Source organism: Phalacrocorax aristotelis, chromosome 5, assembly GCF_949628215.1.
Source record: "Phalacrocorax aristotelis chromosome 5, bGulAri2.1, whole genome shotgun sequence".
NCBI lineage: Eukaryota > Metazoa > Chordata > Aves > Suliformes > Phalacrocoracidae > Phalacrocorax > Phalacrocorax aristotelis.
The window spans coordinates 20,910,668-20,935,368 of NC_134280.1; the positions used below are offsets into that span (position 1 = coordinate 20,910,668).

At 39.6% G+C, this 24,701-nt stretch overlaps 1 protein-coding gene across 1 annotated transcript in view; it reads right to left on the reverse strand.

The window, feature by feature from the left end:
* Positions 1 to 24,701, reverse strand: part of GRB14 (growth factor receptor bound protein 14) — a 74,278-nt gene that overhangs the window by 18,249 nt on the left and 31,328 nt on the right. Inside the window, exons 3-5 of the mRNA XM_075093325.1 lie at positions 17,825 to 17,981; positions 4,880 to 5,001; positions 2,855 to 2,929 (exon numbers count right to left, since the gene is read on the reverse strand). Of these exons, the coding sequence (XP_074949426.1) occupies positions 2,855 to 2,929; positions 4,880 to 5,001; positions 17,825 to 17,981 (354 nt within the window). The remainder of the gene's footprint in view (positions 1 to 2,854; positions 2,930 to 4,879; positions 5,002 to 17,824; positions 17,982 to 24,701) is intronic.

The window sequence follows — 24,701 nt, forward strand, 5'->3', positions numbered from 1 at the left end:
TTTTTCATTGCTCTGGAAGGTGGCTTGGACACGTGCTATCTAAAATAGCTTTTTTAATGTATTCAATTTATACGTAAAAAGCTGTTAGAAAGAAGGAGCCAAACTGGTCAATGTGAGACTTGAACACCGAACTTCAAGTCTACCTACAGAACCTGAGTGTCAACTGCATCTATTAAACAATGAGGAATAGTGGGGGGAATAGGTCTATTCTTAAAGCAAAACCAGAAAAAAGATGTCACTGTTAAATTTAAAACACTGACTAACATACTCCATAGCGGGAAAAAAATCTCCTATGAATACAATTAAAGATTAAAAAACTAGAATTACAGAATTGGAGAAATGTTATTCACAGACAAAAAGAAAATTAAAGAAACAAAGGATAAAATTTTGACCTTTCAAAGTAACTTTAAAAAAATCCTCAGTGAGGCTAGGATTTCATGTACTAACCCAGAAGGACTCAATTCCATCAAAACTATGCTGTGCAGTCTATTCATTGGAAATGTTGTCTTGAATAAGAACACAAGTATCTAGTACATACATGAATTTATCTAAAATAAGTTGCTCCAATAAGCAGACAATGTTTTAAACAAGTCACAAGCCCCATTTAAAATTATATTCAACAACAGTTTCACATCTAATCAGACCAAGTGGATTAATGTTACCCACCTGTGAAAGTTGCAAATTCTCAAAAAACAAAGAAAGAACACACCCCAAAATCTAAAAATGACACACTATTTCATTACTATGAGGAGAGGCCTCAGACTAAAATCTTCATACTGCATTCACTTGTGACATGTTTTAAAGAATCCAATTTGCAAAAATAACCTAGAACAAGTTCCAAATGATCCATACTGCCGATGCTAGGCATGTACATACCATGTTGTGTTTCAGAGAAGCCATAATCTCATCAATATAGTGACACACTTTTCTTTTTTTAGGCTAAAGATCTTCATGGCAGAGATTAAACCACTCTCTCTCGTATACACAGGCGTTCGGTATATGTCAGACCTAGTAATTTTACTTAGCACATGCTAAATGGATAGGAGACTGCTAAACTTTTTGTTGTTTTTGAGGCTATAATGATGCTCTGATTTCAAGTCATCAGCCAAAACACTCACTCATTCACTTTCAATTAAAGTCAAGAAAAACATACTTGAAAAACATTTTTCTTGCTTACAGCTTAATCCACAAAAGCTATAAAAGTATGAGAATTGATTTTTTAATCACTTGTAAGCATTGAGTTGTTAAAACTAATGTCTCTCTTGATACCTGACCAAGCACATCACAAATAATAACACAAGCCCGTTAACTTGTCTTAATGAAAGTTTCCAAGGAAATAGTGACACACTGTAAACAATTTACCCAACAGCTTCAGCCAAAACATGCATCACAGCTGTACAATCCACAAAGGTAATCTCTACTTTGTGCCTAGCAAGTTGTATTTGACAAAATACAATTAAACAGATAATACAACATAAAATAGCAACAGAGGAGAGTTTGTAAGATATTTTTCAAGCTGTCAAAATGGGATCTATATTTAGCATGAATCTTAATCTTACCCACAAGCTCAGCACACCTTCTACATATGACAATATGGGCTTAAGGAGGTTCTGTGCAAGAGTATACGGCAAACAGTTCCATTATGAATGTCTTCTTTTTTTTTTCAAACTACCAAATTACATTTGCAAACAAAAAATATTAAGTTCTACTAACGCAGAGGACAAGATTTTCTAAACTAAATGTTTATGTTAGACTACAAAATCTATCTGCTACTTAGGTAGCAAAAGTGAACCAATTTTCATTAGATATGCAGCATCTTTTGAAATTATAAAGTTTTTATTTAGGTTTGTAAAAATGGTTTACAGAATCTAGCATGTGTCAATTAGAATTAATTTGAAACATTTTTAACTATATTTGGAATAATCTTAACCTCCTGACTAACATCTGTAACTATTTAATACAGAAGAATGCTTTGACAATTAGTTATTTAATGTTTTTCATTTACTGATGGATGCTAAGGTAGAATTTATTATATAGATAAAAAAAAAAGTTTTAATTTCTATATTTCTTTTAGTTCTACCTTAAATACCTTGTGTTATGTTGTCTTTCCAATCATTCTTTATCCCCAAAACTCACACATAGGATTGTTGTCTTAAGACCAGTGAAAGTTCTTCTATTAATTAATTTTTCTAGTGACAAGCAAACAAGAGTGATGTATACGTTTCCACCTTTATTACTCATTTTTCCCCTCTTTGAGAAGTAAGACGATGATCCCTGATACGATCATTCTGTGAAATTATTCCCACTGTAAATTAAAATCTTGTGTCCACTTAAAAGATGACTAACACTGAATGACCTACCACTCTTTTTTTTGAGGCTACAGTAGCCTTGAAGCTAACAAATCATACTAGTCGGTCTAAATTTTCTACTCATTAAGTTTAACCATTTAACTCTTTTTTTATATCCATTTGTATCACGTTACCGGTTCCTCAGTATTCTACCAAGGCCTGCTGTTAAGTATGTGCTGAGTCTACAGCACTCCACCTTTTTAAGGAAACAGGGTCTTTCACCTGAAATACCCAATAAAGGTATTAATCATTTTTACTGCGTTTTGTCTGTTTTAGCACTCCTTGACTCTGAAAGAATATGCACGTTTCCAAGTGTGGTCATATAATAACTGTCTGGAAGGAACACATCGCTTCATATCTCATAAGGAAGAGAAGTTATTAACCATGATTTGAGTTATTCAAAACCTAGTAACAGATGCAACAGCAACAAAGAGCTATGCTCTCACAACACAGACAATGGGAAATTGTGAGCTATACTGGCTTGTCTTCATTCAAAGATTGCATACCTGTAATATCCCAGAGTGGCTTACAGCTGCATTGGCCTCAGTTGGAAATGATATCATATGATCTGGAAAAAAGCCCTGTAACAATAATAATTTGTATCAAAGTTACGCAAAAATAAGTATTAAACTTCCAATCTCATTTAGATGTAAAATTAAAGTTCTCAATGCAGTGCAAAACACTGCAGATTCTCTGATCCAATAATTTAAGCTTACCCTAGTACCATTCCTAAATTTGTGACGTCCTATATATTATTTGCTGAAAAACTTAGAATTTTGAGAAAACATCAATGGTCTCTAGAAGCAAGAGGGCTTTATACACCAGTGCAAGTCATATTGCAGTACTTGGCCCTCAGTGTTGTTTTTCTAGCAGTAATTTCTGTTCCTGTTGACATGTAAGACTTGCCTGAGGCTTCAATATTCTACAAAGTAGGGAGGATATACACCAACATGCTTGAAAAACATATTGTTTTCCATTATTTTCATTACATTAGAAACCCAGCAAATATTTTGGAATAACTTCCATCGATAGAGAACGAGTCCTCTCAGGTTTGTTTTTTTTAATTGCCCATTTTGTATGATATATGAACGAACATAAAAATCTGACTACATCAATACAGTGTGGTTAAAGTCCACCTTTAAAGTGCCAATTTCTTTATCAAGAAAAGCTCAAGGGGTAATTTATGGGACAGACCTGCAGCTGTGGAGTTCAATATAGTCATGCAGGTATGAACCAGCCAAGAGTTTAACCATTACTAATACAGTTTTCTCAAGGCTTGGACAAGTTCGAAGCTAATATTACCTTGACCATCCAGTGTCCACTGACTTTCATTTTTAATAAAACTGAACTACTGGTAGGGTTAATTACTATCAACTCATTTCTGATAAAGCATTCTTGCTGCACCTGGGACCAGAGTACCCAGAAGAATGACTCAACAGGAACAGTAAGGACTCTTACTAGCCACAGCTGCTGATGCTAGTCATCATTGCATGTGTGCCACATGCCACAGCTGGTTCCACTCACTGGTTAACCAATACACAAACATACTTACTCTTTGAAAGCTTGCCCTAACTGTAGACCATCTCAAGCTTAGAATTTTTCACTAGTGCAGTGACATCTCCATGTTGGGGAATACATGATTTGCCCAGAGAAACACAAGTCAAGCAAGGGAAAAAACCTCAGACCTCTTATATCTTTTGGTATCTTAATATTTACCTTTTAATCCTTTTCACAGGTAGATAATTTAATTTCTCTTCTACTTTTCACCTTTCAAGTCCTCATACCTTTCTGCTATTTCTCCCTCTGACATCTGAAACAAGCTGACTTTGTAAGAGACAGCATTAGGAGTGATCCAAATACACTGTGTATTTGAGCAAGCAGATAGTGAGTTTCTCCTGCTTAACCATAGCCTTTGCCATCAGCCAAGGTCTGAATCAGCAGCATTAACCTTTAGCAACATCCTAGAGTTACGAGTCATCCCTGTTCTCTTTCCATTCCTTACATACACTAACTTTGGCTTCACTGTCACTTACTCCTAATAGGTTATGGCTGTTCATGGCCTTTTGTGTCAGTTGCCATTTAGCTGCAGCTGTTAGAAGCTGCCATTGGGCAGGGCTAGGCCATAACATTCAATTTTCACTTTAATAATAAAATCATCTTTGCTACAGATGCCCCTTCTCACACGGATTCATTTTATGTTTTGCTGTCACTTCATGGAATCCCACTCAGTTTCAAAACTTTTATTTTGTTGTAGGTCCGCGTGCAAATTTCAGTAAAGTTAAAACCGTGTCTGCCCCACACACCCAAAAAAAAAGTATGAACACAGATGTTTAACGATTGCCACAAAGGGAATGGCCAAGAGTTACACGCACTACAACATACTCCTATATCCCATATATTCCCTCCTAATTATTCCTTTTGACTCATGTTACGCTAATAGCTTTACACTCTGCCTATCTGTGTGTAACAGAAAAGACTATTTTGCAGCAACAGCAATTGCACCACTTCACAGATATAATGTTAGGACTTACCAGTGGGTTTTTAAAAAACTCATACTTGGCATAATTTTTTCTAAAATACAGTTTGTTTTCCTCTTCCACTACCCAATTTGACTGGACTTCCATCACTAATTCATGGTCCTCTATAGCTCTTCCTGTAAAAAAAAGAAACAAATAAAAAAAACCCAACACATAACCTGCACCTAAGAGCCTAGGAGTAGGATGTGAAAACACAAAGGTCAGATAATAAAAATATTATTTAAAATAATTAATTTAAATGAATACAAAACATGAAACAAGCAATCTGAACACAGTCCATTAATGAGGTCCATGTTACACCAAGTTACCGTTCCGCCTCAGTAGGGCCCAGCTTCTGAGGTAGGTCACACGTGGGGTTTTCTGTTTGTGTTCTGTTGTTGCTGTTTCCTTTACAGGGGCAGCTGAGGGCTTTATTTGATTTCATGGCCAAATCCACGTTCTCCCTGCAGAAGCCAGGAACGGCTTTGTGCCGCATGGGGCAGCAGACCGCTTCAACCTTTTACTCAGCCTGTCTGGGGTGTCAGGAACGTCCTTCTAACACTCCTTTCTCTAATGCATTATTTGTAAAGTTAAAATTTATCTGCAATACAGAAAAGTGTTAATTTGTCTTCTCCCCAAGTCCCTACTATGTCCTGAAGCATTTCTAAAACTGCAAATGAACTTAGGGCATTTCAGTGTTTTAATGTTTTTGCACATTCCAGGGATAATGAGAATTTCAGCAGCCGCAGAACTAGTCTATGCCAAAGAAATGGTAAAAGGAAACGATGAAAAAAAAAAACTAAAAAAGAAAACAAAACAAAACAAAAAAACCTACAAAGTGAATCCTAATGCATAGTTTGGTTTTGCAGTGGGGCAAGGGGAAGAAAAGGCAAAGAATTTAGTTATTTGTATCACAGCACTGGCATTCAGAATCGGTATTCTCACTGCTTTAGACTGTTCCTGCTGCTCAGATTCTTGAGTGAATTTTTCGATTTTACAGCGATATGAAATTCACTTACATGAAAGATACAGAATTTAAGAACTTTCTTGTAGGTGTGTTATGTATGTTTCCATGTTCCACGCTCTGAGTAATGCAGTGGGACTACTTATAATGCAGGAAGTTATGCATAAATCCTGAAAGACTATGGGTAATTTCTGTACATTATTATTTATACTGCCCTCTTTTTTTAAAATAAATTTCAGCAGCTTATGAAACCTTGTTACAAAAAAGGGATGAACATGCTTCCAAAGGAGTATACAGTTTTTGTGGCCACTTGTACTTTGTTGTGGACTCAAACTAATGAGAACAAGACAGAGTGGAAAAAAGTTGTATATTTGATTTAAACGATCGTTGGCACCTCCAAATTTAAATGACACTCCAACAATGAGTTACAGGTTAAGAATAGGTTAGAGATCTAAACTCATGTCTCCCTGCCAATTATGGGGTTTTAACATCCAATTCTGATCCTAGTTTCAAAGGGGAAGGCAATTAAAAATATATTATAAAAACCATATAACTCACTATTTTCTTATCACGTTCTACCCTTCACTGCATTATGAAAAAGGATCTTATGACATACTTTAAATGAATGTTGATGCTCTCATCAACAGCCTGTTGTTAGAAACTTTTTAAAAAATCGTAACAGATAAAAGAATAGTATAGATTTTTTAAAAAAAACTTAATTAGGTATAACATTAAATTAATATAAACAGTAAATCTTTGCAAGTGGTCCTGGCTAAACAAAGAGCCTAACTTTCATAAAGTGTAACATGCACAACCTTCTAATGGATAAAAATCAAACCACAAATTTGAAATTATTAAAGCCTCTTTAGAATGACCGCATCTTTTTATTGATCTTCTCTTGCGACCTCTTTCGCCAGTCACTGCTTCATGTTTCCATTGTCCAGCCTGGTGAGTAACAGCCTTATTGTAGCCTGCAAATCTATAAGCTTTTTCAGGAAGTTTCCAGCTAGCAAGTTTAGAGACAATACACTCACAGAGCTAAATTTCACCTCAGTAGGAAAATATTAAGCTCACGACTAGCAGAAGACAAAGCACTCTCATGATCTACAGATCAAGTAGGGAAAAGTTAAACTTCCATTGAATTTAACTCATTCTTCATTGAATTTAACTCATTCTTTAGCCTATAAATAAAGAGATTAAGGACACTACGTGAAACTCACGTTTTGTAACCAGATCAAATAAAAACGTAAAGCAATTCAGAAAACAAAAAATACCCAAAAAATACTGAAAGAAAAGTGAGCATTTTAAAACCTTGTACAGGCCGCTCTACTCCAAAACACATTCCTCAGATGCAGGAGTAAAAAGACGCTGAAGAACTCAAGCTCTTGCTCAAAACCAGTGGTTTTTTTCCTTTCAGTTTTATAGAGAGAAAGTGCTCCTCTGGGATGACATTTAAAACTCTTAAATGCTTGGCATTGTGACATTTAAGAAAATACCATTTCCTCAAGACTTACTTCTTGGTACAAAGATAACACCTCCTGCATCACCCCAATGGATGGGTAAGGATGCTGGTAATTCTTTCCTCTTAAGGTGTCACATCACAGAGCATTTTACAATTGATTCAACTTCCTTGAAGGAACTGAAACATTGAGTTAGTGCCCTCCAAAGCACAACCCTGTAATCAAATCCCTAAATGTTGTCATGAAAAAGTGGCACTTTGGTTTAGTTAGATCGTTTTTTCTATTCTAGCTAGACTGGAGAGTTTCTACCTTTCTCTCTACCATCTCTTTATCACTACTATCTCTAACATGAGGAGCACCTGCTACAGTCCAAAACAAAGTCTCCTTAACTATGGAAAGTAACTTAAAGGACATGAAAGAAGATTTAATATCGAAACGCATGACAGAACACATTTCAAATAGCCTCCTCTATAGCCACCCAGCAGGGTAAAAAATTTAAACTAAACAAAAAACAGAAAAGCCATTGCGCAGTACTATTGCACAGATAGTGCTGTAAGCCTTCCCACAGGCTACCTAAAAGAATGCAGAAAGTTAAATCATAATGAGAGCCTGAAACACAACAATGATGTGCTTGGCCAAGGCACTATTGCCCACTCAAAGAGGAATGCTAGAACACACATCTATTGAGCTGCAGAAGCAAATGGAAAACTCTTCACAGGCAACACAAAAATTTCTCACTAGGGAAGGAAAAATTTCAGGATGAAGACAATATTTTCCTTGAAAAGGAGAACAGCTATGTAAAACTGATCTTTTTTCACAGCCTGCCCTGTACAGGGGAACTGCAGTGGAAATATGGGACTCCAACACCAAGGTACCGGGTGGTAGGGATGACATGGCATGATCCAAATCTAGGCATACCTCAGCTGCCTTCAATAGTCTTAGACAAGCTGAAAAACATCCAAGAATTTCTTTGAATTCAATAGCTTGGGACAAAAATGACACATACCAGAAGCACATGGTTCTGAAATATATTGTGATTTATAGTGCTGTAATTATCATCGTACTTCAGATATTTGAAACACCACCCAGGCTACTGCAAAACTTCAGAGATGAGTAGGAAGGCTGAGCACCCCGGGTGGTGAGGCAACAGCAGTGGGCTGTGTGCAGTGTGGGTGCCCCAGAGCAGGCAGATGGGGTGCACTGGCTGGCGCCCCAGGGAAGCGGCGCAGGTGGAGGAACCATCTCACCTGCCCACTCGCCCCGAGACAACACCACCTGGTCAGCACCTGCCATGCAATGCAGTGAGGACAAGACCATGCTTAATGTTCAACAATATAGTTCCACACGAAAAGGCATATAGGTTTGTGAAAACAGGTATATACAGACCATGGCTTTATGTTTTCTTTTGGGTGTGATTTTTTCTGTTTTTCTTTCTTAACCTTCGCATGGAGATGCCTCCACACAGCAATGAAGGCACACTCCAGTGATGTAATTAATGTCTGTCTTGATTAAAAGCAGAATGCTGTGCTCAGCTCACTAAGATTCATGCAATCATATCTAATTCAGGAGTATTCAGACAGCTGTTAGGTATTAAAGAAAATCTTTGCTAATTGAATGAATTATTAATCCCCATCATACTGGAATTTATACACACGCACACACTCACAGTACTTGTCCTTTCTATACCCATTCATTTAACCTGGGAACAGAAAAAGACTGTACAATTTTCCACAGGTAAAACACACAACAGAATAATAAATAGCAAATAGTCCAAAACTAAATAATTTCAAAAATATTTGTTCATGTTACTCATCCAGGGCTTAAGAAAATATTTAATGCAAGTCAAGATCAGTATGTCAAGCCTTTCAAACAAAACCAGATCTAATTATCATAAAAATAAACCCACTGTTATTCAGTGTTATTAAAAAAAAAAAAAGATAATCTCAAGTTATTCCTTTCCTTGGCTAGTAATGTTCAATCGCCATGCTCACCATCTACGAAATAGTTTTGTTCTAAAAATGAACAATTCACCTTTTTCTAAAATTCTGGCCAAAGCAGCTGGAGCAATCAGAAGACTGTATGGCAAACACAGGTCTGCAGACCTGCACGCCAGCAATTTTGAGAACTTCAGAATCTTAGGAAAAACAACTTCACTAATTATTTGATACTGAAGTCTTCCAAGAAATCCTTCAGAATGAAGCATTATTTGACAAAAAGTGTGTTGTGCAGATAAATAAACCTAGAGAAACAATGCCACTATAGTTCTGGCATGGTTTGTCAAAAGTATCTTCTTCAGTAGTTACTACACTACTTAAACACCAGCCACACTATAAAATACAGAAAACACTTCTACTATTTATATAGTAGTGTTGTCCAAAGCCATTTTTATACCTCCTTTTCTGTAGCAGTCAGTCATTTACAGCCTCGACCCAGATTTAACTCTGACCTTACTCTGAGCTGGAAGCATCTTACAACTGATACATTCAGTGCAAAAGGTTATAAATATCTTTGAAATGTTACAAAGCAAGGAAAAAAATTGAAAAACGTTTGTGGCTGCCTTCATAGGATAAAGGAGCAGAAAAGGACAGAAAACAGTTTTAGCTTTTGTAGTTCATCTTTAAAATATGGCTATTAAACGTAATACAGTCAGAGGTGCACAGTCAAGTCTATTTTACACAAATGCATGAGTCCAGATTCCCTGCATACATAGAGAAAGGGAGTTTAACAACAGCTTCTAGCCATATATAAATATCCATGATTTGTGTTACAGGGGCTGTTTGGTTTCTTGTTGATGGTGTGTGGGTTGCTGGTTTTTTTTCAGATCTGCAGTACTGGAGTTGCCAGGTACCAGTACAGTCTCTTCTGAGAATTAAGGACTCCAAGGAGTTTTCTATGTATTTATAGAATGCAAGAAGGCCCCCAAAAATCCTCTTTCTCAAGCCACACTTTGCGCTAGCAGCTGGAACCACCCTTGAAGTTGCAGAAGAAGTACTACCTTTGTTAACTCTAGTACATTGCTGAAGTTCAAGAATAATATGGAGATTTTGAGTGACATGAAATTAAATCAAGATTTTGTTATGGCATCTGTCTTCTAGTAGATTTTTCTGATATAATTCCCTGTCAAAATTGGACAAAATACAGTACTGAAATGTAGTGCTGTAAAAGGGAGTAAGTTTGTCTGACTAGAGTATCAGTTCAATACTACATCCTAGCAGTACGCTTCTAAATTCATCTTTTGCTGCGTGAAGTCTTTCCTGTGGTCTACATTTTTTACATCTCTGCAGACTTCCACTTTCACCTTGTCCTAGTTTCAGCTGGGATAGAGCTAATTTTCTTCCTAGTAGCTGGTATAGTGCTGTGTTTTGGATTTAGTATGAGAACAATGTTGATAACAGACCAATGTTTTAGTTGTTGCTAATTAGTGCTTACACTAGTGAACGACTTTTTCAAGTTGCCATGCTCTGCCAGGTGCACAAGAAGCTGGGAGGGGAGGGGCCACAGCTAAGACAGCTGACCCAAATCGGCCAAAAGGATATTCCATACCCTATCATGTTGTGCTCTGTATATTAACTGTGAGGAGTTGGCCGGGGGCAGCAATCGTGGCTCAGGGACTGGTTGGGCATCAGTCAATGGGTGGTGAGCGGTTGCATCACTTGTTTTTCTCTCTTGTTGTTTTCCTTTTCATTGCAATTTATTATTATTATTATTTATTTTAATTATTAAACTGTTCTTTTCTCAACCCATGAGATATTAGTTTATCTGATCTGCACCATGCCTTTTTTTCTGCTGTACATGAAAGATTGGTGTTGGGTTTTGCAGTTTGCTGCAACTCTGCAATGATTAGGGATGTTTTGCCTGGGAGATTTGTTATTAAAACATCTGCCTTGAGCTTTATCTGAATTTTAGCTTTGTACTGAAGCCATTAGGGTACTTCGGGTACCACCTTGTGGAGACAATTAGCAATTATACTTCTTCCTCTGAGAGGTTTTTTATGGACGACACAGAGAACAGCATCTTTGCTACCTTTTCCTATGACATTTCCTCCTTCATTACAGTAACTTTTCAGTATCTTGAACGTTCTTGGACAGTTAAGGTACTTCTGTTGGTATTTCTTGGGAATACCATTTCGGTTTTGTCTAAGGTTAATAAGCAATTTAAGAATATCATCCAGAGATCTGCCCCAAGGCTAAATAGTTATAAGTGCCAGGGTGCGTGGAATAGCATGGGCAAATGCCTAGGACGGTGGGCACCCCCAGTATCCTCAAACTTCACCTGTGAACAAGTGCAGAATCCTGAAAAATTAGTAGAATATTTGGAAGAAGTATGCCGTCACCCTGGCAATTCCAGAGAGACACAAATCATTGCAACGTGCTGGGGCCTGGCCCATATCTACTGAGCTCTCTTCAACACTATTCAGAACCTTCAAGGGGAAAAGAAGGTCTCTAGAGCTGACAACAAAATGACAGGCCCTGTGGCTACTCCAACCCCCATGATAGGCACTGTGGCTGAACCAGGGAACCAACCCGTGCCAGTATCAGTTGCCCCTATATACAAGAAGAAACCTTGGAAGTGAAAGTCAGCTTGTTTAGAAAGGGATGGTGAAAGAGCAGGGCCATCACAAGGAGAGGAGGAGGAAGAGAAAGATCTCATCAACAAGCTGGAAACCATCCAATCCCTATCCTTGAGTGAGCTGTGAGATATGCTAAAAGATTTCAGCCATTGTCCAGGCAAGCACATTGTCACCTGGCTGCTCCAATGCTGGGATAACAGGGCCGGTAGCCTGGAATTAGAGGGTAAAGAAGCCAAACAGCTGGGATCCCTTTCTAGGGAAGGGGGCATTGACAAAGCAATTGGAAAAGGAGCACAAGCCCTCAGCTTCTGGAGGTGACTCCTGTCAGGTATGAAGGTAAGATACCCCTTCAAGGAAGATGCTATATATCACCCAGGCAAATGGACCACCATGGAGAGGTAATTAGCCATGCTGGAGGTGATTATGTTGACCTGAACAATAAGCAGTTATCCAAAGATCCAGAAGCATCCAGTGCACATGACCCATGTGGCAGACATTGATACAGAGCACACTAGCACTGTATGCCAACTCAGTTGGCAATGCTGACCTGGAAAGATGAAGAGGCACCAATGGTGGATAAAGTAGCTAGCCAACTCTGGGAATACGAAGAAAGTGTCTCTTCCTCCCCCATCTCAGCTGTGGAGAAAATATCCCAGCAAGTCCAGCAACTTAGAGTCCTACCCTCCACCTGTATGGACCGGTATCCCAGCTATTAGGAGTCAGCATTCTTCTGCTCAAGAGAGAGGATATAGAGGGTACACACCATGGGGAACCCTATGGTTTTACCTGTGTGATCTCAGAGAGGATATGGGGAAGTGAGATGGAAAAATCTACCTCAACCTTAGAGGCACGGGCATATGAGTTGCAAAGAAAAATAATCACTCAAGGGAGTTCTTCCAGGAAAATTGCTGCTCTAATTTCCAGTAGGCAAGTCCCCAGACAGAGTAGAAGGGCTGATCTTACTCCTGACTTTAATGAAGGAACTCCTGACTCCTATTTACAAGAAGTGAGTAACGAATACTCTGACTGGAACTAGAGGGGCCCTGCCTCCAGCCAGGTGGAGGAAAGGGATAACCAGGCTTACTGGACTGTGTGGATCTGATGGCCTGACACAGCAGACCCACAGGAGTATAAAGCTTTAGTGGACACCAGTGCACAGGGCACCCTAATGCCATCAAGCTATATAGGGGCAAAACCCATCAGCATTGCTGGAGTGACAGGGGGATCCCGAGAGCTAACTGTGTTGGAGGCTGAAGTGAGCCTAACTGGGAATGAGTGGCAAAAGCACCCCATCATGACTGGCCCACAGGCTCCATGCATCCTTGGCATAGACTACCTCAGGAGAGGGTATTTCAGAGACCCAAAAGGGTACAGGTGGGCTTTTGGTGTAGCTGCCTTGGGGAAAGAGGAAATTAAATAGCTTTCTACCTTGCCTGGCCTCTCAAAGGACCCTTCTGTTGTGGGGTTACCACCACAACAGTGCACCGGCGGCAATATCGCACCAACCAAGACTCCCTGATTCCCATCCATGAGCTCATTCACCGACTGGAGAGCCAAGGAGTGATCAGCAAGACTCACTCATCTTTTAACAGTCCCATATGGCCAGTGTGGAAGTCTAATGAAGAGTGGAGACTACCAGTAGACTATCAAGGCCTGAACGAAGTCACTCCGCTGCTGAGTGCTGCTGTGCCAGACATGCTACAACTTCAATACAAACTGGAGTAAAAAGCAGACAAATGGCTTCCTACAACTGACATTGCCAATGCATTTTTCTCCATCCCTCTGGCAGCAGAGTGCAGGACATGGTTTGCTTTTACTTGGAGGGGTGTCCAGTACACCTGGAATCGACTGCCCCAGGGGTGGAAACACAGTCCTACCATTTGCCACAGACTGATCCAGATGGCACTGGAACAGGGTGTAGCTCCAAGACATCTGCAATATACTGATTACATCATCAAGTGAGGCAATACAGCAGAAGTTTTTGAGAAGGAGAGAAAATAGTCCAAATCCTTTTGAAGGCTGGTTTTGCCATAAAGCAAAGTAAGGTCAAGGGACTTGCACAGGAAATCCAGTTTTTAGGAATGAAACAGCAAGATAGACGTAGTCAGATCCCAACGGATGTGATGAACGAAATAACAGCCATGTCCCCACCAACTAGCAAAAAGGAAACACAATCTTTCTTAGGTGTTGTGGGTTTTGGGAGAATGCATATTCCAAATTACAGTCTGATTGTAAGCCCTCTCCATCAAGTGACCCAGAAGAAGAATGATTTCAAATGGGGCCCTGAGCCAGGACAAGACTTTGAACAGATTAAACAGGAGATAGTTCATGCAGTAGCCCTTTGGCTAGTCCGGGAGGGCAAGGTATAAAAAATTGTTCTCTACACTGCAGCTGGGGAGAATGGTCCTACCTGGAGCCTCTTGCAGAAAGCACCAGGGGACACCTGAGTTCAACCCCTAGGGTTTTGGAGTTGGGGATAGAGAGAATCTGAGGCCTGTTATACTCCAACTGAAAAAGAGATATTGACAGCATATGAGGGGATTTGAGCTGCTTCGGAAGTGATTGGTACTGAAGCACAGCTCCTCTTGGCACCCTGACTGCCAGTGCTGGGCTGGACGTTCAAAGGGAGGGTCCCCTCTACACATCATGTAACTGATCTACATGGAGTAAATGGGTTGCACAGGCTTGAACAGGAAACCCCAGTCACTGAGGAATCTTGAAAGTGATCATGGACTGGCCAGAAGGCAAAGATTTCTGACTATCACTAGAGGAGGAGGTGACACATGCTGAAGAAGCCCCACTCTATAACAAACTGCCAGAAAATTAGAAGCAATATTTCCTGTTCACTGATGGGGCCTGTTGTATTGCAGGAAAGCATCAGAGATGGAAAGCTGCTGTACGGAGTCCTATATGACAAGTATAGGTGAAAAAAATTAATCGAGCTAATCTGCAGAAGTAAAGGCCATCCAGCTGGCTTTAGACATTACTGACCCAAAAAAGTGGCCTGTGCTCTGTCTCTATACTGACTCATGGATGGTGGCAAATGCCCTGTGGGGGTGGTTACAGCAATGGAAACAGAGCAACTGGCAGCGCAGAGGCAAGCCCATCTGGGCTGCTGCATTATGACAAGACATTGCTGCCTGGGTAGAGAACCTGGTTGTAAAAGTATGTCACATAGATGCTCACGTACCTAGGAATCGGCTCAGGAACATCCAAACAACCAGCCCATGGATCAGGCTGCTAAGATTGAAGTGGGTCTGGACTGGCAGCATAAGGGTGAATTATTTATTGCTCGGTGGGCCCATGACACCTCAGGCCATCAAGAAGGAGATGCAACATACACATGGGCTCACGACTGAAGGGTGGACTTGACCATGGACACTGTTGCACAGGTTATCCATGAATGCGAAAAATGCACTGCAATCAATCAAGCCAAGTAGTTAAAGCCTCTCTCGTAGGGAGGATAATGGCTGGAATATAAATATAAGGCCTAGCAGACTGATTATATCACACTCCCACAAACCTGACAATGTGCTTACAATGGTGGAAGCAACCACCAGATGGCTGGAAGCATTCCCGTGCTCCATGCCACCACTGGAACACTATCCTGGGCCTTGAAAAGCAAGGCATGGCGCATGGCACCCCAGAAAGAACTGAGTCAGACAACTGGACTCATTTCCAAAAAACCCTTGTAAACACCCAGGCCAACGAGCCTGGCATTAAGTGGGTGTATCACATCCCCTATCATGCACCAGCCTCCAGGAAAATCAAACAATACAACGGACTATTAAAGACTACACCGAGAGCAACGAGGGATGGGACACTTAAATATCAGGATACACATTTAGCAAATGCCACCTTCTTAGTAAACACTAACAATCAGGCTGGCCCTGCCCAGACAAAAGTTTTATGTAATATAGAGCGGGATAAAATTCCTCTAGTGCATGTAAAAAATATGCTGGGGAAGACAGTCTGGGTTACTCCTGCCTCAGACAAAGGAAAACCCATTCATGGGATTGCTTTTGCTCAAGGACCTGGATGCACTTAGAGGGTAATGCAAAAGGATGAGGAAGTCCAAAGTGTATCTCAAGGGGATTTGATTTTGGGTGAAAATAGCCAATGAACTGAATGGTATGACGTTAACTGCTATATAATACTGTATGTCATCACTTCTGTGCTTGCTATGTGCCATATCAATCATATTACAGTAAGAATCACCCAGAGCAGTGAAGAATGAACTTTGATGAAACCAAGCAAAGTGCAGTGGTGTTGGAACCAGAACTGGCTTCAGCATGCAATACTCCAACACCACACACTATCTCTCCTGCCTTGAATGTTAATGACAGATGCAGGGCAAAGTCATGGACTAAATGAACTCAATGGACATTTTAGAGGGATGGCCCACAGACTAAGGGAACGATATCTGTATGCATATATCAAAAGACAGGGAAAGTGGTGGTGATTAATCGGAGTTTATTAGAAAGTGTAGAACCTGGGCATGACATAGGTAGTATAGAATAAGGGGTGGATACTGTCCTGGTTTTGGCTGGGATAGAGTTAATTTTCTTCCTAGTAGCTGGTATAGTGCTGTGTTTTGGATTTAGTGTGAGAATGATGTTGATAACAGACCCATGTTTCAGTACTTAAACTAGTGAAGGACTTTTTCAACTTGCCATGCTCTGCCATGTGCACAAGAAGCTGGGAGGGAGCACAACCAGGACAGCTGACCCAAACTGGCCAAAGGGATATTCCATACCATATGATGTCATGCTCAGTATATAAACTGGGGGGAGTTGGTGAGGAGGAAGTGATGGCTGCTCAGGGAGTAGCTGGGCATTGGTCAACGGGTGGTAAACGGTTGCATCACATTATTTTGCCTGGCTTTTCTCTTTCTCTCTCTCATTGTTTTCCTTTTCATTGCAATTTATCATTATTATAATTTGAATTTATTTTATTTTATTTCAATTATTAAACTGTTCTGATCTCAACCCATGAGTTTTCTTCCTTTTGCTCTTCCAATTCTCTCCCTTGTCCCACTGGGGAGGAAGGTGAGCGAGCAGCTGCGTGGTGCTTGGTTGCCGACTGGGGCTAAACCACAACTCTCCCTTATTTAATTTGTCTTAATGTGGTTTTATAATGCAAAATTACCTCTATACACTGCAAAAAAGGAACAGAGACCAGAAGTTTACAGCTATAACTTTATCTGAAATCACAGGTTACACCTTTTAAATGTATAATAGAAAAAGAGGTTTTTTACTACACCAGAGGAACACTGATGATATAGAAGGAGTTCAGACTGTTTAATTTCTTAACTTAAAGTGCTAAGTATGAAGTCACTTCAACACAGTTCATTGGTCCATAACTGGAAGTTTAGAAGAATGGTTTGGTTTTGGTTTGCTTTTTAAGTAGTCCTGTCTCAGAGTTCACAATAAATCTACCCCAGCTGATTGTATTGAAGAAAACACTGACAGCCTGCTCTGATGTTGTTTCTGAAGACTGAGTCCTATCGTTGAGATAGAATAGCACTGTGTAACCGGTTTCTGTCCTTGATGTCAGATTTCACTCAGGTGTGTTGGGAACAACAAAGATTTTATTTGCAATGAAGAGCATCCAAGTCTTGCTAGAGATAAGCAGGAAATACCACGAAAAGAGGAAGAACTGCCAAAGAAAACATGGAAGAGCGGGGAAGAATTTGCAGTGATAACCTTAATGTTCAGTGTCCTCCAAATCACTCTTACAGATGCAGATGAAGCCGTGTGAGGCAAATGCACTATGAAAAAATGTACTTTATAGCTATGCTTTCAAAAAAAGAGAAACAGAAGCAACAAACCACCAAAAGAACAAATTCACACAAGCCATCCCCATCATTTTGCCTCCAAGCCTTTCTATGAGAATTGTACTTCTATGTGAAAATGAAAACCAAACACCTTATTTACTGCCATACCATTGTATAGTATTAGTCTTACCTAAACCTGTGTGGGTAAGTTGTTCAAACAGAGTCCAGCTGTGGTCATCAATATAGTGGTTCTTCAATATCAACAGCTGACATACATCCCTGGCTGTTATATCACCTGGTACTTCCAAAGCTCTGCTAGTGTCATCTTCACTATACACTTTAATTACCTGCAATAAATAAAAAAGCTGAAATATCCATAAGTTTAATCTTTGATTCAGTTAGTCCAACTATGTTCCCCTCCCAGCTTCATGACTGATACAAGAACGTATACACATAGGATGCAATACTAAAAGACAGCCATTTCTCTTTAGTGCAATGGCATAACTGAGAAACAAACAGCTGAGCAAAGCATATCCCCCTTTTAAATTTGGCTACTGGACATCCCTTGCCACAGGACACTGACAGATTGGTGCATTCACTTTAAAAAACAAATGGTAATGGAGAGGTAAATAAAACCAGTGAACCTGTACATTCTGATATAAGCCAAAGAAGAAACCACAGAGGATAAACAGTGAAACTCAAGAACTGTTGCTGCAGAACTGTAGTAAGATTTGATAAAGTTAGAGTTAGTTCAGAGAAAAGCAATCAGATTTGAGATGGTCACAATTCTACAGACATTAAGAACAGGAGATGCTACAGAGGTGCTTCAAATTTTGCCAAGCAAGAACTGGAACTATGCGTAAAAAACGGCACATATACATATTTAGAGAATCAAAAACGTCATACATCATATGAGGACCAGGAAAGTAAATAACATGTTCTAGAAGATGTACATGCAACAAACTTATCACAAAGTAGACAATTTTTTATCATGTTTTATCTCACTAGTTTTTCCAAGTTTCTTTATTCTATTAAGGGGGGGGGGGGGGGGGGGCAGAAGAGGCGATACAAATTCTCATGACTTATACTTGTCATTTTCACTTTTAAATTTCAGTTAAAGTATTTATTTTTCAACACTGATACACATTTTAGAGTCCAGAAGTACAAGTGTCCATTAAGTTCTTGAAGAGGTGAAGCTAAATCAGCTTACACTTAAGTTTCAAATGAAGACACTGAGGAAGTCTTATTGCATACCAACTGTTTGAAAGAAGGCATAACCATTTAGGTACTTTTTTCTGTATTTTTTTTCTCTGAAAGAGAATGAGTCAAATGAATCAGATGAATAAGTGATTTGGATGAAATTGATGCAAATCACTAGTGCCCTGTCTTCATAACCTCTGTACAGTGCTTATTAAAGTCAGCATACAAGGGTTGGTTTGGTGGTTGTTTTTTTTTTATAAAAGTAGAAAACAATTTCATATTCCTCACAGCAGTCAAGAAACTCAGCACTCTGTTAGATTTCCTCTATTTCTCATTTTTTAAAGTTAGACAAAACACAAAAAGGGAAAGATACTAAGGCTCCTGACACAAGGATCAACTCTCATCTGCAGTACTGTTATGTTGGAATAGTAACATAGTTCCCAAAATAAAACAGATGTTTGAGTTTTTATTATAAACACAAGCAAGTAGGTAAACATGAGCAGTAGGTATAGAAGACTTTATGCAACATTAAACACGCCATAATAGTCTTCCAGGTACTCAGAAATACACTAAGTGATCAAGTCTGGAATGCATCTTTTTAATCTTTTTATTTTCAAACGAGGATTTTCACCTAAAAGCCACCCAATGTCAAAAGACTGGGAAGTGAATACATGAATTAATCTTTAAGAATGGGATTTATTCCCCAATATTTACATTTTCCAGTAGTGTGAAGTAACACTGGACAACATCACTCCCTCTCTGTCAAAACAGTAGGAGTCTGAATGCCCATCCCTAGCGCAGTGCCTGCTGTGTACTGTGCCAATGGAAACACTACACAGCTCACTTGCTAGTGATGCTCTGGCCACAACAGCAAGAAACACAGCACAGGTTGCACTACCCTGCCTACCCCATCTGGGCCAAAGTACAGACATCTTACAGACAAAGGGCGTCCAAGACATTTTTAATTTATCTCAAAAACCACCCTCTCAGTTTATTCAATTGATCCATTCTTATCAGAATACAGAACACACCTCACCTGAACTTTATGCACAAAACCTAAATACCATTGTAAACCCTTCATTAAACATCAAGACACAAGTTCTTACTTTAAAGACAAGCATGCTATTGTCAGTCAGTCCTTAATTACTACCTTACTAAACACAAGCTCATTTCAAGCATCTAATGAACAATCAGCAATGTATTGTTGCCCTAACTTGTTAGAGCAGCGCCTTCTCTGCTTTGTGCCGAAGTTGGTAGGGAAACGTGCAAGGAGCTGCAACTGTATCTCTTGCCACCTGCTTCTCTCCCACTAATGGCAAAAATTGAAAAATAAAAGAAAAAAAATCAGGTCAGCTCACCCGTGCTTTCCAAACATCAGAACAAGGGAAAATTACTCAATTTGAAAACCACATAGACATTGTAGCACACTATTAGCCTTACTCCTCTCCAAAAAACTGCTTTTCTCTATGGAACTATGTATATGGCAGTTGGTTACAAACTTTGGCCCAGCATATTAAATCAGCATGAAGTCCATGATGATTTGCTTTAATATTTCAGCTAACAAATGATGACAGCTCAAGAGCTCCACATGAGGTTCAGCCATCCTTGCCACAGCACCAATCTCCAGGATACTGCAAACATTAAAATCACGCTTCTAAAGTAGTGAAAATCTCTATTCATTAATCAACCACCTCAAAAGCAGTGTCTTCCAGGAAAAACAGTCAAACCTTGGAGAAAGCCTATCCAAAGTTTCCACAGGCCCAAGCTACAGCCCAGTACTTACATTTTTGGAAGAAGGGCAGGCAACTCAAGAAGAGTACAGAGATATTGTTAGGTCTTGCAGAGAGAAAATTAGAAAGGCAAAAGTCCAGCTAGAACTCAGCCTGGTCTCTGTTGTAAGGGATAAGAGGAAATGTTTTCACAAATACATTAACAACAGAAAGAGAATCAAAGAGAATCTCCATCCTCTATTGGATGCAGAGGGGAACATTGCCACCAAGGATGAGGGAAAGGCTGAGGTACTAAATGCCTTCTTTGTCTCAGTCTTTAGTCAGGCCAGTTATCCCCAGGGTATTCAGCCCCCTGAGCTAGAAGGCAGGGATGGAGAGCAGAATAAACTGCCCCCCATAATCCAAAAGGAAGCAGTTTACGACCTGCCACTCTACCTGGACACTCACAAATCTAGGGGATTCGAAGATGAAATTAAAAGGGGCGTCTGACAAGGTGTGCTGTGAATGGGATGGAGGGCTGTATAGGTGAGTAGACAAAACAACATCCCGTCGCCTTCAAACATATCTGACTCTGGGCAGCACTGAAGGTCAGGGACAGCTTCATTAGCCTCTCTAGCAAGTCTGTGTCAGGCTGAATCTAAGAGATTTTACACACTGAAGTGCCAGAAAGAAGACAGTACAGAAGGTGAAAGGAAGGGGGAGAATTAAAGCGACTGTCCTAGTATTGGACTAGATGATTATTGTAGGTCCCTTCCAACTGAAATATTCTATTCTATCCTATTTCTCAATATTCTCACAGTAAAACCAGGGTGAGAATCCATGCCAGCGCCCTGGCTTGGGACCCTGCCAGCACATATTAGCAACTACAGTTTTCTCCAGGTACTCATCAAGTTAGGTGGTGTGCTTGTTTTGCAGCAAGAGCACGTACAGCCCATGCTGAGGCCCTTGACGGATGATTTTTTCAGAAATTCTCTTTAAAAGGGTTAAGAGTCGCAGTGCAGATGACTACACTCTTATTGCTGAAGAAACAGAAAAAGACTTTTTAAAATGCTGAAGAAAGCAACACAAGTCATGCTAATGAGCTGCCTGCGGCCATTCAACCCAGGGAGTGGGAAGCCTTGGAGGTGGCCTTGGACTACGGGAGCACAGCTAAAACAAAAGAAAACAACAGAACAAGAAAAAACAATAGAAAAAAAAAAACAACCCTGAGTTTATACTCTCTGTGAGTATTCTCAATTGGCTTTCAAAGTACAGGGAAATAAATCCTGCACAAGTCTAGGACAATGGATCACCACAGCTCACAGCTATGACATGCTACCTTATAAAACACAAATGCTGTGCCCTTTTCCTCTTCCTTGCAAGGGATTCAAATACAGCAGGAGACAACAGGCAGGCAGTCACCTAAGGGACCCTTCTGAACTTCCATTACAGTTTTAGTTTAACGAACTGAATGTGATGGTGTAAATCTCATCAGTTAGAGTGACTTTTGAGGAGGTTTTTAATTAGAAAAAGTTGCTCAGTGTGCACTTTTTGCTGTGTTTGAAGCAAAGTCTATTGTAGGATTTGCTGGGAATGTATTTGTTCCAAGGGGAACAGACCACATGAAAAAGGATAAATTTAAAATCCCATTTTCCCTTGGAAATTTATTGCAATAAATACTCTCTTCCCAGAAGTAGAGGATGCTCCAAAAATTAAGGGGTGGCAGGATTATGCTAAAGATGCAGTTATATTGACCTCCTATAGAGATGAGGAAGCTTGAGTGACCACATCTTTATTTTTATTAGCAGTTTTCATCATGCATTGGGCTGGCCAGTCATCCTCACTCTCTTCCATTTTTACCCCTGAAAATTTGTCTGAGCAGTAGCACACAAGAAAAGAGCTACTAGTTGAGAACAAGCTGTCATTACACTTTTCATTACCATACACACTCAAGCTTTGCTCTAAAGCAAGCTATTTAACTTCCCTTGACTATACCTATTAGTAGACAGTTAGAAAAAGTTGCCTCAGTAGTGCTCGAATCTTCTTCTTTACTTTCTAGTTTATAAATAGAAGGAGATTTTAGTTCTTCCCAAGGTCAGAAAAATAAACATCTCAACAGCTTCCATTTAAGCCACTGGAAGTAAGAAATTAGCAGTTTTAGTATCTTCTTATAAGAGGAAAGCACAAGCTGAGCATGACAAACATTCATCATTTTCATTGCCTATGGGAGCAAGCAAGGAGGTACAGCTTGTCCTCTCTCCATTTTTCAATATATTAAAACTCAGCCAAGATCCCAAAAGTATGTGCAATGCATCTTTATCCCTCCAAAAATTATTTTGATAAGAAATGTTGCTTCAAAGTAAAATACATTATTGTTCATATTTCACTAATCATCTGAACTCAGAATGTGAAATCAATGTTGACAAATATACCCCAGTATTTAACACAGAAAAGGAAAAAGGAGAACATAGCTTTTATACTAAAAACATAATCAGAAGGAGCAAAAAAATCAGAAACTGTAAAAGAATAAGTAAAAGAGCACATAAGGTAATCAGTGTGGGAGGAAGGAGAAGCAGGAGAAGGCTGGACTCCACTCCCCCGAGTATTCTTCCACACTCAACCGTCATCTCCACTACAATAATTAAATAATGTGTTTCATAGACTTTTGAGAGAGGGTGTCCAAGTCTGATTCTTCAGAATATTCAAGCCATCTGTTTTGGAAGTTCCAATCTGCAGAAACAACACAAACATATGGAAAGACCATATCCTGCACCGAGGAATTTCGAATTTCAAACTAAGTCCTGACGTGTGAAAAAAGCCAGGTAGAGGCAACATAAAAAGAACCACTCAGCTCATGAAGTCCATATTTAGGTGCCTACATCAAAATTATCTGACATTTACATTATTCTTAATGCTCCTGCATAGTCATTAAGACAATGGATCATCAGCACCTTAAAAAAAAAACCAAAACACCACACACAAAACCACAGGCCACTTTTATTTTTAGAGATACAAGCACCTAACTTTAGCTTATCACTTCTACAATTATTTTTCCCCCACGAATAAAACATCGCATATTTTGTACTTACATTACAATTTCAGTCACATTTATGTTAAATGCCCAGTTATCATATGCAAAACCAGGCCTTAAAAAGTCTTACACTCCAGGGTGCCATACTTCCCCTCAGATCCTGCCTGGCACTGTGCTAACCCTTGTCTTTAGTGTTAACTAACAGGCTATTTGCCTGAAGCATTTGTTCTCCAACTTCCAACCTTGCTCCCTGCTAGACAAAGTTTTTTGCTTATTGATATTGGCAGAGGTAGGGAAATTTGGAGTGTATTTGAACTACAATGGAACGACTTGGAAATTTCTAGCATTTTGAACTATTTTATGACTTCTAGCACTAGTCTGTCTTGGTTTTAGAGAGAATCAGCAAAACCGTACTTTCATAAAAATATTTAAGGGCAGGTTAACTCACGACTAGTTAAAAAAAAAAGTGTTATGAAAGTTTACTATCTTCATTATTAGGTGTGAATGCAAGGCTTCCCTTTTAGATATCCCAGTCTACAGTTAAAAGGCCAGCTCCCAATACTTCCTCCAAAGGAAAGATTTCCAGGGCAAAAGGATTCTCACAGTCTGCAGAAATCTACATGTGTCATTAAATCCGAAATCCAGAATGGTTGTCCTTAAGCCTGTGAACCTTTCTTCTGAAGGACAGTTCACAAGACACCACATGATTTCTGCACAGACTTGTCAACGTGTATAATTGGGCAGGTAGGAACTCTCACCCAGTGATCAGGTAGAATTCCTGGAAGCCTGTCCACGGGGCAAAAGGGCAAATCTGTGTTCCAGCATCCAATCAAAAAAAAATTATGTAAAATACAGGTCCCAGTGAATCCTGACTTCTTATTTAAAACACAGCATAGCTTCAAGAGGCAGAAGGAACGCTGCTCCCATGCAGAAAAATATACAGGATATATACACAGTAGCTTAGGTGACACAAGCATTAGACTTAAGATCTCTGTCATGCACAGAGTCCCTGTATTCCTATCAGCTTCACAAAGGGAAATTTTAAGATCCTATTGCCAGCAACATTTTCTATTCTATGATCCCAATGTTCTAGAATACCTTGCTTTCTTCTCAAGGTACAAACCAGA